At 39.2% G+C, this 20,460-nt stretch overlaps 2 protein-coding genes across 3 annotated transcripts in view; both read left to right on the top strand.

The window, feature by feature from the left end:
• Positions 1-3,714: 3,714 nt before the first annotated feature.
• The window catches only part of LOC117433470 (keratin, type I cytoskeletal 13-like), a 28,387-nt gene continuing 11,641 nt past the window's right edge, over positions 3,715-20,460 (top strand). Inside the window, exons 1-8 of one of the 2 annotated variants that reach the window (XM_059006640.1) lie at positions 3,715-4,184; positions 4,891-4,973; positions 5,763-5,919; positions 6,224-6,388; positions 6,827-6,952; positions 7,514-7,734; positions 8,235-8,251; positions 8,462-8,629. In XM_059006640.1, coding sequence (XP_058862623.1) covers positions 3,741-4,184; positions 4,891-4,973; positions 5,763-5,919; positions 6,224-6,388; positions 6,827-6,952; positions 7,514-7,734; positions 8,235-8,251; positions 8,462-8,571 — 1,323 coding nt within the window. In that variant the 5' untranslated portion in view covers positions 3,715-3,740 and the 3' untranslated portion in view covers positions 8,572-8,629. Of the gene's footprint in view, positions 4,185-4,890; positions 4,974-5,762; positions 5,920-6,223; positions 6,389-6,826; positions 6,953-7,513; positions 7,735-8,234; positions 8,252-8,461; positions 8,630-20,271; positions 20,307-20,460 lie in introns of those variants that run through there. The other variant, XM_059006639.1, reaches the window with a different exon arrangement.
• Positions 16,134-19,637, top strand: LOC117433469 (keratin, type I cytoskeletal 13-like). Its single transcript, XM_034909311.2, has 6 exons — positions 16,134-16,618; positions 17,443-17,525; positions 17,643-17,799; positions 18,284-18,448; positions 18,750-18,875; positions 19,413-19,637. Exons 1-6 carry the CDS (start codon positions 16,202-16,204, stop codon positions 19,635-19,637), a joined length of 1,173 nt encoding a protein of 390 aa, XP_034765202.2. The 5' UTR covers positions 16,134-16,201.

Genomic DNA, 20,460 nt, shown 5'->3' with positions numbered 1-20,460 from the left:
GCAAGCCCGCAGACGCCCGGCCAGACCACAGGGGCCGAGGACACCCTGGCCGACCTAGCCCTCCCTCCCCCTGGGTGGCGCTCGGCCAATTGAGTGCCACCCCCGGGAACTCCCGTCCTCGGTCGGAAAAGGAATAGCCTGGAGTCGAACTCGAGACGTCCAGTGCATCCTGCACTCCACGAGGAGCGCCTTCACTGGATGCGCCACTCGAGACCCCTACAATCTCAATCTTCACAACCTACAATCCAGTCACGCTTTGATCAACAGATGCATAGGTTGGGTACTGGCAGATTTCACCCCTGGATAATCAATCAATCAATCAAAACCTATATTGATCTAGATGAGTCAATTGAGAACAAATTCTTATTTCCAATGACGACCTGGCAAGAGGCTCCCACCACCACATCCAACAACATAAAACACAATAAATAAGGAGTAAAAAAAACAACAAAAAAAAGACATAATTATCATAAAAGTTTCTTTTGCTGTAATGGTCTTTTAAGGTCACGCTGTACCCTGTCTTAAAGCAGAAATTGAAATAACATACAGACGTGCTCAAATTTGTTGGTACCCTTACAGCTCATTGAAATAATGCTTCATTCCTCCTGAAAAGTGATGAAATTAAAAGCTATTTTATCATGTATACTTGCATGCCTTTGGTATGTCATAGAATAAAGCAAAAAAGCTGAGAAAAGAGATGAATTATTGCTTATTCTACAAAGATATTCTAAAATGGCCTGGACACATTTGTTGGTACCCCTTAGAAAAGATAATAAATAATTGGATTATAGTGATATTTCAAACTAATTAGTTTCATTATTTAGTATCACACATGTCTCCAATCTTGTAATCAGTCATTCAGCCTATTTAAATGGAGAAAAGTAGTCACTGTGCTGTTTGGTACCATTGTGTGCACCACACTGAACATGGACCAGAGAAAGCAAAGGAGAGAGTTGTCTGAGGAGATCAGAAAGAAAATAATAGACAAGCATGGTAAAGGTAAAGGCTACAAGACCATCTCCAAGCAGCTTGATGTTCCTGTGACAACAGTTGCAAATATTATTAAGAAGTTTAAGGTCCATGGAACTGTAGCCAACTTCCCTGGGCGTGGCTGCAAGAGGAAAATCGACCCCAGATTGAACAGAAGGATAGTGCGAATGGTAGAAAAAGAACCAAGGATAACTGCCAAAGAGATACAAGCTGAACTCCAAGGTGAAGGTACATCAATTTCTGATTGCACCATCCATCGCTTTTTGAGCGAAAGTGGGCTCCATGGAAAAAGAACCAGGAGGACTCCACTTTTGACAGAAAAACATAAAAAAGCCAGACTGGAATTTGCTAAAATGCATATTGACAAGCCACAATCCTTCTGGGAGAATGTCCTTTGGACAGATGAGTCAAAATTGGAGCTTTTTGGCAAGTCACATCAGCTCTATGTTCACAGACGAAAAAATGAAGCTTTCAAAGAAAAGAACACCATACCTACAGTGAAACATGGAGGAGGCTCGGTTATGTTTTGGGGCTGCTTTGCTGCGCCTGGCACAGGGTGCCTTGAATCTGTGCAGGGCACAATGAAATCTCAAGACTATCAAGGCATTCTGGAGCGAAACGTACTGCCCAGTGTCAGAAAGCTCTGTCTCAGTCGCAGGTCATGGGTCCTCCAACAGGATAATGACCCAAAACACACAGCTAAAAGCACCCAAGAATGGATAAGAACAAAACATTGGACTATTCTGAAGTGGCCTTCTATGAGTCCTGATCTGAATCCTGTCGAACATCTATGGAAAGAGCTGAAACTTGCAGTCTGGAGAAGGCACCCATCAAACCTGAGACAGCTGGAGCAGTTTGCTCAGGAAGAGTGGGCCAAACTACCTGTTAACAGGTGCAGAAGTCTCATTGAGAGCTACAGAAAACGTTTGACTGCAGTGATTGCCTCTAAAGGTTGTGCAACAAAATATTAGGTTAGGGGTCCCATAATTTTTGTCCATGCCATTTTCATTTGTTTTCTTATTTACAATATTATGTTGAATAAAAAATCAAAAGCAAAGTCTTATTTCTATTAAATATGGAATAAACAATGGTGGATGCCAATTACTTTTGTCAGTTTCAAGTTATTTCAGAGAAAATTGTGCATTCTTCGTTTTTTGTGGAGGGGTACCAACAAATGTGAGCATGTCTGTATTTTATTATTTGTTTATTTAGCAGACACCTATATCCAAGGCGACTAGGGTGTGTGACCTATGCATCAGCTGCAGAGTCACTAACAATTACGTCTCACCTGAAAGATGGAGCACAAGGAGGTTAAGTGACTTGCTCAGGATCGCACAATGAGTCAGTGGCTGAGGTGGGATTTGAACAGGGGACTTTCTGGTTACAAGCCCTTTTCTTTAACCACTGGACCACACAGCCGCCTATATAACTGAATTAGGGGGGATCTGAAATACAGCATTATACGTCCCCACGTGTTGCTACAATAATAATGTACCTATAATTTCACACTTCATTGTTAACATCCTGACAACTTGTTACACTCATAACTTTAAATCATGTATAACTCTCTAAATCACTGCAGGAAGAAAGATAAAAACATACAAACAAACAAACAAACCAACCGAACAAACAAAAACATACAACAAGGGCTCTGGCATTTCTGTTACGTACCACATCATGGATCGTTATCGCTGTGTTACCTGTTTGACAATGTGGGCAATAATCCTTACACTATTAGTGCACTACAGCAGACATTTTGAAAAGAGCTTTGAAAAGTTATGAGTTAAAAGTTGTTGATGAAAAGAAAAAATACAGGTACATTATTTAAACAGTTGTAGCAACACCTGGGGACGTGTAATGCTATATTTTTTCATAACACCGCTACTTACTTTTCAACCGTTAAGTTACTAGTATACTTGTAATGTTCACTATGTCTTACTGCACTCAGTAGCTTTAGATGACTGTGAGAAACACAGGCAGTGCCTATAATCCCATTACAGATAATAATGTTTCAGAGAAATTAATGATTAAAACCAAAGATTATCGCTAATACCGCCCTAGTCTGCAGTAGCTATTGGGCAGGGCTGGAAGATTAAGCTCTAATGGCGTCTTTCTCTCTGCTGGCATGGCACCTACCCCACCTTTTTTTATGAGAACTACAGCTATGGCCAAAAGTTTTGCATCACCCTATAGAATTAATGAATTTTACTTCATAAAGTCTAATGAAACCTGTAGAAATAATGTTACGTTAACATACTGAATTACATACCACTTTCTAGTTTTCCATATACTTAACGGAAAACTGACAACAATGGAAAAATGTGACATTTCAAAATCTAACATGAAATACTGTACTACCATTTTGGCTTATGGTAGACTTTTGCAATATCATTTTGTAGTTTCTTTGAATACATAATTCTAAATAACAGATCTCAATTTTGTTCATATATACTGTATATATATATTATTACGTCTCAATCCAAAAATTCTAGGTGATGTAACCCTTTTGGCCAGAGCTACAAAGCCACATACTCCACCCACATAAAGCATCGAAGCACCTGGGGCGTTAGAACCACTCTTTACAAAACAATTACACAAGCATGGATACCAATGTCTTTGTTGTCTATGACAAAGTAGCTCAACCTAATCCCCCTTGGATCTCTATATAAGAGGGGACTTGGATGAATCTACTGCAGTTCATCTCTTCGAGTGAAGCTTGTGGATCTCCCAGCACCCGGTAGTAACCAACCATGATGTCCTACTCCAGCTCCAGCTCAGCCAGTTCCAGGGGCCAGTTCAAGGCACCCCAAGCAGGGTCTGTACACACTGTCATCAAGCGTCGGGCTCCTAGTGTTTACGGGGGCGCTGGAGGACATGGCACAAGAATCTCAAGCCACTCCATGTCGGGTGGTTTTGGAGGTTATGGTGGAGTCTTTGCCATGGGAGGAGGAGGAGGAGGAGGAGGAGGAGGGTGCTTTGGTGCCGGTGGAGAACTTGGTCTCAACATCAATGAGAAGGCCACCATGCAGAACCTCAATGACCGCCTGGCCGCCTACCTGGAGAAGGTGCGCTCCCTGGAGGCAGCCAATTCCAAGCTGGAGTTCCAGATCCGCGAATTTCTGAACAATAAGACACCGCAGATTGGCCGGGATTATAGTGCCTATGAGAAGATCATCCATGACCTCCAGCAACAGGTAATAATGACTTTGTTAAGGTCAGGACCACGCTGGTGCCTTGTTTGGGAGCACATTGCATTGAGAGTCACGTAATACGGGTACATTTAGACCATTTAGACCATTTTTGACAAACGTGTCTTCCCATTTGGAAAGAACTCAAAAAGTGACAATAGATTTGATCTTAAACTTTTTATTAGATTCACTGTGATATACAAACACTGGCTTTCAAGACCTCAAAAGTCTCTTCCATCAACTTTTGAGTCATTTACATTGCCTGCTCCTGTATAAAACTGTAACCAAATCCTATGTTAAAATCATTAAAAATAACCTTTGAGTTTATGTGTGATGGTGCATGTTCTTTTTTCCGTGGGGTGCTTGCTAAAAAAAAAAAACATGTTTTATTCACATTTTTTATACACATGTTAGGTTTTATCTCCAGGAGGTGTGGTGTTTATTGGTTGCTAGGCAGCTGACTGATGCTGACGTAAATCATTCGGACAGTCTAGACTTGTCATTTCCACAGTAATGGTTTAGTCAGTAATTTGTAAGAGTTCCTTTACTTTTCGCATAGTGATCATTTAGGTTACATATATCTGGATTTAGGGTTGTGCTCCTGGTTCAAGGTTATTATGAGAAATATATGTTTTTGAGCTACATAGCAACGATCAATAGAAACTCCTACTCATGATAAATAATGATTTTTTTTGTCATATTCATTTTCCAGATCAATGCTGCTCGTATGACAAATTCTGGGATTCTTCTGCAAATTGATAATGCAAAACTTGCTGTGGACGACTTCTGCATTAAGTGAGTTTCTCTAATAACAGCATCTCACTCTATACAGTGCCACCAAAAATTATTCACACATACTGGTTTTTATATGGTACAGTAAGTTTGAGTATCTATAATTTCCTATATTTTCATTTAGCCAATTTAAAAAATATCTACTCAGAAAATTGGAAATGTTGACATCTGGCTTTACACTTTAATTCACAATCTATTATGAATATATTATAAACAATCAATACATTTTCTATAGATCAATTATAAATAAGGCTGTATTTTATTCACAGTTATCACGGATTTTACGATTTCCATTAAATTTACCCATTGCTTTGTAATACTGTATGTTGTTCCCCATGAAAGAATAGTATAGATAGATAGATAGATAGATAGATAGATAGATAGATAGATAGATAGATAGATAGATATCACTTAAACATAAATACAGCAAACATTTTCCTTATTGACGTGCTGCCTGTTACATTTAGGAACCTGGCAGCCGGTTTAGTTTGCTTCTGGTAAATGATTAAACACATTGCATAGAGCTAAATGATTTATAAAAAAATTCTTCAACGAAAGACACTGGCTGCATCAAAGATCGGAAATATTTCTGCATAAGAACGCTCTGTCAAGTCCAAGAAGGGGACATTTCATGTACCTGTTGTTAGTTTTACATTTTATTTACACCATCAGTGTAAATGGAATATCTTTAAAAGGTGGGCATGAAAAATACAGCCCGACTTATGGTCTCTGATTTCTTCTCTTGAAGGACACATTGTTGTGTACTGCAACCTGGTTTATATTCCTGTGCAGGTATGAGAACGAGCTGGCGATGAGGCAGTCTATCGAGGCTGACATCGCCAGACTAAGGAGGGCCCTGGACGAGCTGACTCTGGCCAGATCCAACCTGGAGTCGGATCTCGAGCGTCTGAAGGAGGAGCTGATCTACCTGAAGAAGAACCACGAGGAGGTATGAGGACCACAAGCACAGGATCATCTGCTGGTTCGGTCTGGAAACTCATGCCATTGGTTTTTTATTAAAGCTAAGACTAGACTACATTATACATATTTTTTCAAGGTAGACCCTGCCCATAAATGAGCTTGCATGTATTGCTTTACAAAAGAGAAGTATTGTCGGGTGTAAACCCACTGAGCAATCTGTCTGGATCCCAGTTTGAGAGCAACGTTGGGACCTGAACTTCAAATCCAAATGATTGACTCATAATAAAAGACCTCCTGCTAATCTGCTTTTACTTGATGGCTGTCTTGTGTAGGATTTGGCAGCTCTTCGGGCTCAGATGCATTCTGCATCGGTCAACGTGGAGGTGGACGCTGCCCCACAGCAGGACCTGGCCAGAGTCCTGGAAGAAACGAGAGCACAGTACGAGGGTATCGCCGAAAAGAACCGTCGGGATGTTGAAGCCTGGTACAAGAACAAGGTGAGGAGCCACAGAACAGACTTCACTCCAGTATAGAGGACCTATACTGGAATGAACCTGGAAGGACAGCGTGTTATATAAAATTGTATTGTTTGGTATACATAGTAAAAATATAACTGACATATATTTGGTAGATGTCTGTCTTAATATCTTCATCAATACTGTTTGTCAAAGAATTTAAGTATTTTTTTGTTTTACTAAATATTCATCCATAACTTCAAAACACAAAACTCCAAGGTAAATATAAGAAACTAGGTCAAGTAAACCAAACATTTGTTAACTTGACGGAGTTTCTAGTTGCATTACTACACACTCTACCACTGTGTTGTACAGTTATGAATGCTGTGTTGTATGCAAGTGGTCTACAGTACAGTTCTTCCTCAGTTCAGTACCTACTCTGCTGACTGCATGCATTTCCTTCCCCCTGTTGTCTTGCAGTTTGACACTCTGACCCAGCAGGTCACCATGAGCACTGCCGAGCTCGAGGCCAACAAGAATAAGATCATCGACCTGAGACGAGTGCTGCAGGGTCTGGAGATTGAACTGCAGTCTCAGCTCGGCATGGTGAGAGAGGAATACACTATATAACAGCTGCATCTCCCTGTTCTCCCTGTTCCGAGGAGGGGTGTGCTGAATTATTTTAATTAGCCGATTGGAAGCACATTTTCCCAGGACTTAATGACACGGCTGATCCCAGGACGTGATGACATGAGCTATGAGGACAAGTTAAAAGAATTCAATATCCTCAGCTGAGAAAAAAGAAGGGAAAGAGGGGACAGGATTGAAGTCTGTAAAAACATAATGGTACAGATAGAGTTAACCTAAGATACATGGTCAAGGTTAGCCCAGAGAAAAGAACAATGGGGCTTTCATGGAATCTGAGTAAATTTAGAACCGAAGGTAGTAAGAACTTTTTTACACAGAGTTACAAGTGCATGGAATACAGGTGAAGTAGTAGGATCTAAAACACTGGGAACATTTAAAAAAGACTAGATTATGTGCTTTTAAATCTGTCCAACCTCCCCACCCAAGTAGGGGAGAACAATGTGCTAACAAGGGACAAGCCTTGATGGACCGAATAGCCTTTTCTCGTTCTCAATTTTTTTTTTCTTTCCTGTCTTTCAGAACGGGGCCCTGGAGTGCTCACTGGAGGAGACAAAGGCCAACTACTCCAATCAGCTCCACAAACTGCAGGGGATGGTGAGCAGCCTGGAGGCTGAGCTCATGCAGGTGCGCTCGGACACCGAACGCCAGTCCCAGGAATACCGGATCCTGCTGGACATCAAGACCCGTCTGGAGATGGAGATCGCGGAGTACAGACGCCTGCTAGACGGAGAGGGTGGCAGGTGAGGACGGCACAGGCTTGTCTACTTTCTTTTAATTCAAATCTCCGAGGAAAACAATGAATGCATGAACCTGTACAGCTTCATGATTATGTAAAGAGATCAATCAGGAGCTATTTGACCCTGAGTCTTCCCGACAATTATAACATAGCACCCTCTGGTTGTCAGATTGTCAAAAGGGATTTATATTATATGGTTGGCTACAATGTGAAAAATTAACAGCAATCTTAATGAGGAATGAATGACTAGTTCCCACTCCAGATGAATTTTGGAAAACAAAACCTTTTACAGTAAAATGCAATGCAATTCACAATTCTACAGCGCCTTTCAACACAAGGATGCCTAAGCACTTCACACACACACACACACACACACACACACACACACACACACACACACACACACACACCTGAACATAGTCTATTTAGTGAAATGTTTTCTGGTTTGTGAAATGAAACGACTTGGTAACTAACCGCGTGTTTGTTCTCCTTTCTTCCCTACAGGGTCCAGTATCAAAAAGGTAGGTTGTTCATTTTATTATTTACAGATATACCTTTAATTTATAAAATAAAGATATTGTACAGCAGTTTCATTCTGTACAGTATTATAGATGATACCCTGTGGCAAGCCGTTTTAACATTTAACCCTCAATTTAGGATATCAAAAATACTATTTTGATATATATATATATATATATATATATATATATAATTTTTTTTTTATTTTACAGCACCTGTTCCGACCAGCAACACCACGAGAAAGGTGAAGACCATTGTGGAAGAGGTTGTTAATGGGAAGGTTGTGTCGTCCCGCGTTGAGGAAGTAGAACAAAAGGTCTAGACCAAGGCATTTTTTTTGCCTCTGCAGACCCTCAGCTGGGCATCACAATGTGTCACATAAAAACAATAAATTAATAATTGGGTCTGAATAAAAACTGGTGTTTTTTATTGTTCTATTTGCTTTTTGACTCCCTCTACTGGTGATGCAAACAACTGCATGATGTGCAAGACAAGCAGTTGCACTTGTGTTTCAGTAACAGGCCTCATTCATTTATACAGACATGCACAGACATGTTTTTTTCTTTATCTAGTCCCAACCTTTTTATATGAACTGTCACCTGTCCTACAGCATGACTGGTTTAGTGAGGCTATATCCACATGTTCGATCCATGGGTAACCCAACACATATATTAATATACTGGTAGAATACTGCCAATGTCAAATTATGGAACAAAAACAGTAGGCAAGGATTCTACCATTAGGGGTGTGCAGCAGTAACTTAAGTCCCCTCTGAAACTTTTGCACAGAGATGTTCTGTTACTAACTCACAGCTGCCCCAGTTTCAAAGGGAATTGCAGGTGGACAGCCTCAGTGGTCATTTATAAATCTCATCACTGGAATATTAAGTAAGCATGGTGTATTATCCCATTCGATCACGATTGCTTAATTGCGTTTTTAAACATTTTAAAACAATTTATGTAAACTATCGAGACGTTGCCCTGCCATGACTTTAAAAAAAACGAAACATTATGCATGATACAATAGCCACATAGATAGGAAGGTTAACATGGTGCAATTATACACACCGTGACACACATACACCACAGCAAGATCGCCAAACATGTTAGACATTGAATACAACGTAGATGCTATTAAGTAGTTCCTCATCCCCTGTCTTTGTGCTATTCTCATTATAACGAAGGTATTTTCCAGAGATGACAATGTACCTGTAATGGTTTCTCAGGGCTCAGCTGAGCACACTGGTAAAGTCTCATCCGCCTTCTTTTCACAGGTGGTTGGTCAGGTATGGTAACAGATACCAGCTCATTCCTCTCCATCCTTGGAGGCTCTTCTAATAAAACCAGCAATCAAAATAGAACATTATTCCAGCTGAGATACCATTTTCTTAATGAAAAATACAAGGTGATTGAGCCGAGTGCACAGATCAAAAGAACCTGTTTATGGTGGTCTGGTCTTTCCCTAAATTACCAGGCAGAGGCACTGGTGCTTTTGCATGGCTTCCATCATATACAGGGGTTACAGTTTTGTTCAATGGCTTTCAGCACCTGGACTTTGAAAATTATTCCAGTGCCACTATTACCAGGTATTACATAATAATAGTGCCCCATCTGGTATAAATAAAAGCAAATACACATGATAACAGATTCTACCAATGGAAGCCGTAAATGCTTTCTAGTCTGTCTGTTAATCTTTCCCATCAAGTCTTCAAGCTAAATGTCATACAGAAGTGAATGTTGCTGGCACTAGGTCCACCGAGAGGGCGGTGAATACGAGGAAATTTCCCTGGGGCCCAACGCCCTGAAGGGGGGCCCTGGTAATAGAGGGATTTTTTTTTTAAATATATCAAATGTTTTAAAGCAAGTAGCCCTGCACAGCCCTTTGCGTTCCCACCACCACATACAAAAAATAAAGAACAAACTACTGTACTGTACACCAACCCGATGTGTATGGGGTGCTATGTGTAAAAAACAAAAAGTGTTATTATTTTAACCAGATTTAACTTAAATCTTATATTTTTTCCCCAGATTTATAAATGTTGTGAAAATAAATAAATAAATAAATTTAAATGTGTACATTCAGCTATAATTTATCTTAAAATATTTAACAACTTTTCAACATTTAAATGCTAAATCTTTATTTAATATATATATATATATATAATATTTATTTTGTGAACTTAAATATTTAACTAAATCTTAAATCTCTAAAAAAAAGATTTAACATTTAGCTAAATATTTAACTGGCCTGCTAAATCTGGAGTTTGTATGCAAATGAGCTCTGTCTTGGCTCTTGTAATGCTAATTGAGAAATAAGCAAATTTCAACATTGCAAGAGCCAATCAAATCGTGTGAAAGCACATCAGCTAAATGTTAAATCTAGTTCAGAGATTTAAGATTTAGTTAAATATTTAAGTTCACAAAATCCAGATTTATTTGAGAACAGCTAAATCTTGATTCTCAAAATAAATATTTAATAACAATATATATATATATATATATATATATATATATATATATATATATATATATATATTTAAAAAAAAGATTTAGCATTTAAATGTTGAAAAGTTGCTAAATATTTTAAGATGTATAAATTACATAAGAATGTACACATTTAAAAAAATATATTTATTTTCACAACATTTATAAATCTGGGGGAAAAATACAAGATTTAAATTAAATCTGGGAAGAAATACAAGATTTAAGTTAAATCTGGAAAAAAAGACTAAAATATTAGCACTTTTTTTTTACACATGGCACCGCATAAATAAGCATAGGAAGATATTTAAAAAGAACAAGCCATATTCATCCCACGTTAATTACAATGAACACATATTAATTACAGTGTAGACCCTACACATATTAATTACAGTGTAGGAGTACATTCTATTTGAAACATATTGTTCAAAAAAAGCAATCACTTTTAATTGTACCCTTTGCTACAATAATCCATGGGCGTTTTCAATGCCAGCTATTTGGCCACACGTAAATCTTTTTTTAATGACTTTGCAGAATAAGACATCAAAGTTATAAGTTACTTATAAAAAGTATTCATAAAAATGTGTCACGCGATGGTGTTCTTCACTTACCTCCAATTGACTCTACAGCTACTGCTAAAAGTTTTACATCACCCTATAGAATTAACTATTTTTGCTTCATAAAGTCAGTAATGTGTACGTTAATTACATACACTTCATAGTTTTCCATATACAGGGGCATAGCTAGGAATACATTTTTACCGAGGCTAAAATCTAATTTTTGTCTAAAACACTGCATATATGTTATCATTTTATAAAGCCTGCACAGACTATTAATGCAAACTGTAAAGCAATATACGTCGCTAACTCTTCAGCCAGTGACCCACCTTGGATGATGTTTGAAATTTCATGACCCATATTTTTTTAAACAAATTGTCTCCCAGCAAAACCACACCAACCTAAAATTGCCCTATTCACACTGTCAGAAATATGTGATATTAAAAGAACAAGAAGAATAGAACTTATAAATATGAATAAGTAGATAGGTTTATACCTTCACTGAGAGTCATGCGTTTAGTTGTATGCTACTGAAGTTAATGCTGAGACCGGTGATACTGATGCTACAGCTGGAAATGGTAAGACTGGGTATTTACTGGACACTGCTGGAACTGTTAAGACGTGCTAGTACTGCTGGGACTGGTCAGATTAGTGCTGACAGGTCGGCAGGGGAATCCACGGCTCATCGCGCATCAGCGACCCCTGTGGCCGATAGGGCGCCTGTGGTTCTGCAATGGAGCCGCCAGATCTGTCGTCGTTTCCCGAGTCGGCGGAGGTGTTGCGACCGGTGAGCCGAAGATACAGATAATAATTGGGCATACTAAATTGGGGAGAAAGCCGGGGTAAAAAAAATGGCGACGACTAAATTTATAAAATAAATAAATAAATAAATAAATAAAAAATAAAAAGATTAGTGCTGACACTGCTGTGACTGGTCAGACTGGTGCTGACCCTGCTGGACTGGTCAGATTAGTGTTGACATTGCTGGACTAGTAAAACAGGTGCTGACAGTGCTGTGACTGGTCAGATTAGTGCTGACACTGCTGTGACTGGTCACACTGGTACTGACACTGCTGGGACTGGTCAGACTGGTGCTGACCCTGCTGGACTGGTCAGATTAGTGCTGACACTGCTGGGACTGGTCAGACTGGTGCTGACCCTGCTGGACTTGTTTTCAGCTCTTAAACAGTTGCATATTTCAAGTTACTTATAAAATGACCGGGGGTTGGGAACCACTGCACTACAGTATTAGATACACCTAGGTGAAATGTACTATTTGAATTACTGTTTTAAAATGTTACAGTGCTTAAATATGCATATGTATGGAAAGAAATTAAGGCAATGTTATACATGAAAATCATTTTTCTAACATATTTTCAGCGTATGGCAAATGTTGGTATTAGTTCGGCAAATGAATGATATGGTTATTTTCGTGCATGAAAAGGGTCAAAACATACCTGCGTGTACGCTACTGGCGATGAGACTCAGCGATATTTTGGTTATTACGAGCTAACCCGACAAGCAAAAACATTAGACTTACAAATACAGGGTGGTGTTGACAAATTTGCCAAGATGAAAGCGAAACGCTACCCCCTTTTATTTATTTTTATTTATTTGTGATTATCCGTGGCATGTAAACATGTTATTTAAAACTTAGCTACATATTTCTTCTTTCGACATTCACAGAACTGTGGTGCTAATTTAACAGTTTATGTTCATTGGTTTATATCTGATACAAAGTGGCATTCTTTGTAGAAAGCAGCAGGTGGAATGTATCAAACTTAACTCGAGGTTGTAAGTGTGTATCAAATCTGGTGAGATGTATTCGAATGTGCGCTCAAAACCCGGTCCATGGGGACCCCCTGTGTCGGCTGGTTTTAATTCCAACTGAGCTCTCAGTCACTTAACTAAATCCTTAGACAAACTAATAATTTGCTTAATTAGACCTCTTTAATTGTTTTCAGCTATTAAATATCTGCATAGTTCTAGTTATAGCTAGCTTGAACTCTGCAACTATTTAAGAGCTGAAAACCAGTATAAATGTCTAATTAAGCAAATGATCAGTTCAATTTAAGGGTCTAGTTCAGTAATTGAGAGCTCAGTTGGAATAAAAACCAGCAGACACAGGGGGTCCCCAGGACCAAGTTTGAGAACCTGAGTTTGAGGCACTTTTTTACACAGAGAATTGTGAGGGTCTGGAACCAACTCCCCAGTAATGTTGTTGAAGCTGACACCCTGGGATCCTTCAAGAAACTGCTTTATGAGATTCTGGGATCAATAAGCTACTAATAACCAAACGAGCAAGATGGGCTGAATGGCCTCCTCTCGTTTGTAAACTTTCTTATGTTCTTGTGTATATGTAAACCCGGTAAAGCGCGGCACGGTTCTCTAGAAAGACTGTTGAAAGATACACAGAAGAGCAGTGCAATGCTACTGCACCCTATGGTCCTGTTCACCAAGTCTTCGCTTTAGAGATTAAATATTATTTCTTTTTTTTCCCATTGTTAGCTTTTTTCAAACTGATCTGTATTACGCGGGAGTAGCTTTTTTCTACTTCATGCAAACGATGGAGTTACATTTTTGTGATGAAATGTTCATTTAAAATAAATGTATCAAGTGACATAAATACAGCTATTTTTGGTTTCAAATGAAAATGTATTTGGTAGTTAAATGGGTTAAGTAATATAAGTTGTATGCCTGATAAAAGGCAAGCGACAATCAATGACCACAGTAATATTAAGAGGACGGAGCTTGACTTCATTCACTCATATTATACTGTGGCCTGGGCATTTCAATGCGCTGACAATAAGTGTAGGAAGATATTTAAAAAGAAATACTGATATTCATTCCATATTAATTACAGTGTGCACACATTCTATTTGGAACATATTGTTCTTCAAAATAAGCAATCACTTTTAATTGTACCCTTTGCTACAATATAATTAATGGGTGTTTTAAATGCCAAACATTTGCTGAATAATACTGCAAAGTTATAATTTTCTTATAAAAATGTGTCACGCAATCCTAATTATTTGGCCATAGATGTGTGTGTGTGTGTGTGTGTGTGTGTGTTTGTGTGTGTGTGTGTCTATATATATATATATATATATATATATATATATATATATATATATAAAATTAGCTAAATTTCTGTTTGTGACACATTCCAACCTTTAACCTATGCACCATGGACAGGTGTTTATCTTAAAATTTAACCATGGTTTAAAAACACTGTCCATGCCTTACTCAGAAAACCTCTTCTAAATGAATTTAACCTGTACTTTAAGGGAGCTTATGACAGCCTCAGTATTATATCTGCATGCTCTGCACCAGATTCCATTTCTAAGAAAAAAATATGTTGTGCAAAATTGTGAATCTGTTTTTGATGTGAATAATAACAGCAATTGGAGCAGTGTGGAGTAGTGGTTAGGACTCTGGACTCTGGACTCTGGACTCTTGACTGGAGTTCAATCCCAGGGTGGGGACACTGCTGCTGTACCTTTGAGCAAGGTACTTTACATAGATTGCTCCAGTAAAAACCCAACTGTATAAATGGGTAATTGTATGTAAAAATGTGTAAAATAAATAATGTGATATCTTGTAACAATTGTAAGTCGCCCTGGATAAGGGCGTCTCCTAAGAAATAAATAATAACAATTAAAAACTAAACACACAAAATAAAATAGCATTCAGCAAAAAAGAAGCCAAACACAAGTCCGTGTTTTGTTAAATTGAGGAACCTACAACCCAGTCATGCTTTGATCAACAGATGCATAGGTTGGGTACTGGCAGATTTCACCTGGATAATCAATCTATCAATCAAAACCGTTATTTATCCAGATTATTATTATTATTTATTTCTTAGCAGATGTCCTTATCCAGGGCGACTTACAATTGTTACAAGATATCACATTATTTTTACATACAATTACCCATTTATACAGTTGGGTTTTTACTGGAGCAATCTAGCTAAAGTACCTTGCTCAAGGGTACAGCAGCAGCGTCCCCCACCTGGGATTGAACCAACGACCCTCCGGTCAAGAGTCCAGAGCCCTAACCACTACTCCACACTGCCGCCCTATACTACTCAATTGAGAACAAATTTTCATTTACAATGACGACCTGGCAAGAGGCTCCCACCACCACAGCCAACAACATAAAACACAATAAATAAGGAGTAAAAAACAAAACAAAAAAACAAAGACATAATCAATTGTAAAACTTTCTTTGGTTTTCTATTGACTGCAATGGTCTTTTAAGGTCTTAAAGCAGAAATTGTTCCTGAAGACAAATGAGAAATAACTTAAATCGTTAAGTTACTGGTATACTTGTCATGTTCAGTGTGCCTTACAATTTTTAACATTCATGACAAGTCACAAGATGTATTGTACCCAGATTTAGCTATAAGCTCATTTACATCGGGAGTCTCTGGACTCATAAGAAACCCCCAAAAATAATAATATACAAACCAACACATACAAACAGCACATTACAATAAATACAAGATTAATGTACAAGATTAACAAGATTAATAGATTTGTTCATGTAAACCCAAATCCCATATACTGTATTATAATCAGCTACCAAATACCAATACTGTTGTCAGCTTTTTAGAATCCTCATTGATGATAGTTAGTTATTCAGAATTTGAGAATTCTGCTGAGACTGCAAAGCCACCTTCTCCACCCACACTAATCATCTAAACACCTGGGGCGCTAGCACCACTTGACATGATCTAAATTTGCAAAACAATTAGATAGGGATGGATTCAAATGTCTTTGTTGTCTATGACAAAGTTGCTCAACCGAATCCCCCTCAGATCTCTATATAAGAGGAGACTTGGATGAATCTACTTCAGTTCATCTCTTCGAGAGAAGCTTGTGGATCTCCCAGCATCCAGCAGTAACCGACCATAATGTCCCACTCCAGCTCTAGCTCAGTCAGTTCCGGGGGCCACTTCAAGGCATCCCAAGCAGGGTCTGTACACACTGTCATCAAGCGTCGGGCTCCTAGTGTTTACGGGGGCGCTGGAGGACATGGCACAAGAATCTCAAGCCACTCCATGTCGGGCGGTTTTGGAGGTTATGGTGGAGTCTTTGCCATGGGAGGAGGGTGCTTCGGTGCCGGTGGAGAACATGGTCTCAACATCAATGAGAAGTCCACCATGCAGAACCTCAATGACCGCCTGGCCGCCTACCTGGAGAAGGTGCGCTCCCTGGAGGCAGCCAATTCCAAGCTGGAGTTCCAGATCCGGGAATTCATGAAAAATAAGACACCCGAGCACCACGATTATAGTGCCTATGAGAAGATCATCCATGACCTCCATCGACAGGTAATAATGACTTTGTTAAGGTCAAGACAACTCTTTTGCCTTGTTTGGGAGCACATTGCAGTGTCACGCAATACGGGTACATTTAGATATGTTTTTTTTTTGACAAACGTGTCTTCCCATTTGGAAAGAACACAAAAAGTGACAATAGATTTGAGCTTAAACTCTTTATTAGATTCACTGTGATATACAAACACTGGCTTTCAAGAACTCAAAACTCTCTTCCATCAACTTTTGAGTCATTTACATTGCCGCTCCTGCAGAAAACTGTAACCAAATCAAGACATAACATATTCATATGTTACAGCTATGCAATTCTATTAGAATTCATATTGTGTCCATTATTGCTGTATGATTTGTTCAGAGTTACTGTCCTGTCCCAGATGACAATTCACAATGTAGTTGCATTTAATTTATTTGTGCGGTTTCAAAAAACTGTGCATGAAAAAATAAGTATTTGGTACTTCTAAAGACCTTGTCAAAAGGGCAATTGCAAGGTTTAACTAATATTTCACAATATCTGAGAATGAAGCAAAAAAGACTGCAACATTTGATTATTGGTGCTTTCCTTTCACAACAGTACTAAAAGTTTATCGTATAATCTTAGTTGCAAATATATGTATATTAACCATTAGCTGGCATTATGAAACATTTAGCATTATGTTAACAATTTTGTATTAGGGCTACCTGTAATTGTCTTTCAATGCAATTTAATATCACTAGCAAACAGGTGTGATTAATTGACTAATCGATCGTAGATCAGAGAATGAATCGATCAATAGAAACCCCAATTTGGGATAATTTTTTATTTTATTTTCATTTTCCAGATCCATGCTGCATGTCTTGCAAATTCCGGGATTGTTCTGCGAATTGATAACGCAAAACTGGCTGCCGATGACTTTCATGTAAAGTGAGTTTCCCTGATAACAGCATTCACGGTCATTGATTTCTGAAGTAGTAGTATGCATAGATAGACTGTATCAAAACCAAAAAAGTCTTCTGCAACCTGGTTTATATTCCTGTGCAGGTATGAGAACGAGCTGGCAGTGAAGCAGTCTGTTGAGGCTGACATCGCCGGACTCAGGAGGGTCCTGCATGAGCTGACTCAGGCCAGTTCCAACCTGGAGTCGGATCTCGAGCGTCTGAAGGAGGAGCTGATCTACCTGAAGAAGAACCACCAGGAGGTATGAGAACCACAAGCACAGGATCATCTGCTGGTTCGGTCAGGAAACTCATGCTATCGGTTATTTATTAAAGCTTAGCTTGGACAACACTACTTTAAGGATGGAAGCAACTATAATCAATTATCCTGAGTCATGCTGTTAGTGATATTTGACAACAGTGAGTGAATTAAATTCTAACGTATTTATTTACACTTACATTATTGAAAGATTGGCATTCACAGATTATTAACAGTAGACAGCTAATTGCTTACAAAACATTTGCCATGTTCCATCACAATCACCCTGTTATCATATAACGGATATTATGCCGAGTCAGCTCTGTACTTCCACCTATGTTCTGTCCACTCAATGCAAAAATGCAAACCATCGCCAGTTCCCCAGTGGTACCAAGGTCCCTTAGATCAGAGATTCTAAACTTCTTTTGGTTTACGGGACCCTGTTTTAAAACTGATTGCTAATCCACTTTGACGGCTGTCTTGTGTAGGATCTGGCAGCTCTTCGGGCTCAGATGCATTGTGCATCGGTCAACGTGGAGGTGGATGCTGCCCCACATCAGGACCTGGCCAGAGTCCTGGAAGAAACAAGAGCGCAGTACGAGGGCATCGCCGAAAAGAACCACCGGGAGATTGAAGCGTGGTACAAGAGCAAGGTGAGGAGCCACAGACAGCCTTCATTCCAGTACAGAGGACCTGGGAGGACAGCGTGTTATATAAAGTTGTATTGTTTTGTATGCATAGTAAAATATATAATTGACGTAGATTTGGTAGATGTCTGTCTTAATATCTTCATCAGTACTGTTTGTCAATGAATTTAAGTATTTTTTTGTTTTACTAAATATTCATCCATAACTTCAAAACACAAAACTCTAATTATAAGAAACTAGGTCAAGTAAACAGTTCAGTACCTACTCAGCTGACTGCATGCATTTCTTTCCCCCTTTTGTCTTGCAGTTTGACGCTCTGAACCAGCAGGTCACCATGAGCACTGCCGAGCTCGAGGCCAACAAGAATAAGATCATCGACCTGAGACGAGTGCTGCAGGGTCTGGAGATTGAACTGCAGTCTCAGCTCGGCATGGTGAGAGAGGAATACACTATATAACAGCTGCATCTCCCTGTTGCGAGGAGGAGTGTGCTGAAGTATTTTAATTAGCCGATTGAAAGCGAATTTTCCCAGGACTTAATGACACGGCTGATCCCAGGACGGGATGACATGAGCTATGAGGACAGGTTAAAAGAATTCAATCACATCAGCTGAGAAAAAAGAAGGGAAAGAGGGGACTTGATTGAAGTCTTTAACCTAAGATACATGGTCAAGGTTAGCCCAGAGAAAAGAACAATGGGGCTTTCATGGAATCTGAGTAAAAGTAAATTTAGAACCGAACGTAGGAAGAACTTTTTTACACAGAGTTACAAATGCATTGAAAAGCCTACCAGGTGAAGTAGTAGGATCTAAAACACTGGGAACATTTAAAAAATACTAGATTATGTGCTTTTAAATCTGTCCAACCTCCCCACCCAAGTAGGGGAGAACAATGTGCTAACAAAGGACAAGCCTTGATGGACCGAATAGCCTTTTCTCGTTCTCATTTTTTTTTTCTTTCCTGTCTTTCAGAAAGGGGCCCTGGAGTGCTCACTGGAGGAGACACAGGCCAACTACTCCAATCAGCTCCGCAGACTGCAGGGGATGGTGAGCAGCCTGGAGGCTGAGCTGATGCAGCTGCGCTTGGACACCGAACACCAGTCCCAGGAATACCGGATCCTGCTGGACATCAAGACCCGTCTGGAGATGGAGATCGCGGAGTACAGACGCCTGCTGGACGGAGAGGGTTGCAGGTGAGGAAAGCACAGGCTTGTCTACTTTCTTTTAATTCAAATCTCCGAAAAAAACAATGAATGCATGAACCTGTACAGCATCATGATTATGTAAAGAGATCAATCAGTAGCTATTAGACCCTGAGTCTTCCCGACAATTATAACATAGCGCCCTCTGGTTGTCAGATTGTCAAAAGGGATTTATATTATATGGTTGGCTACAATGTTAAAAAATAACAGCAATCTTAATGAGGAGTGAATGACCAGTTCCCACTCCAGATGAATTTTGGAAAACAAAACCTTTTACAGTAAAATACAATGCAATTCACAATTCTATAGCGTCTTTCAACACAAGGATGCCTAAGCACTTCACACACACACACACACACACACACACACACACAAACATCTGAATATAGTCGATTCAATGAAATGCAGAAAACAACAATAATTCACCAGCTCTAATGGGTGCAACTGCTTCTCTGGTGATCCAAGCCCTAACCACAAGACCTAGACTTGAGGGTGGAACGTGTAGTCGCTTTATATGCCTCAATACAAACCCCTATGTGTAAATGCTAGAATTAACAGTGGTGCAGCACGTGACTCAGCTGTTTTCTGTGAAATGAAACAACTTGGTAACTCTCTTTTCTTCCCTACAGGCCTCCCGTTCAAATCGTTCAAACCGTTCAAAAAGGTAGGTTATTCATCTTATTATTTATAGCTATACCTTTAATTTATATAATAAATATATTGTACAGCATTTTCATTCTGTACAGTATGATAGATGATACCCTGTGGCAAGCCATTTTAAATGTAACCCTCAATTTCAGATATCAAAAATACTGTGT

This window comes from Acipenser ruthenus, chromosome 33, assembly GCF_902713425.1.
Source record: "Acipenser ruthenus chromosome 33, fAciRut3.2 maternal haplotype, whole genome shotgun sequence".
Lineage (NCBI taxonomy): Eukaryota > Metazoa > Chordata > Actinopteri > Acipenseriformes > Acipenseridae > Acipenser > Acipenser ruthenus.
The sequence above is the reverse complement of the archived record's forward strand: the minus strand, read 5'-3'. Positions and strand labels throughout refer to the sequence as shown.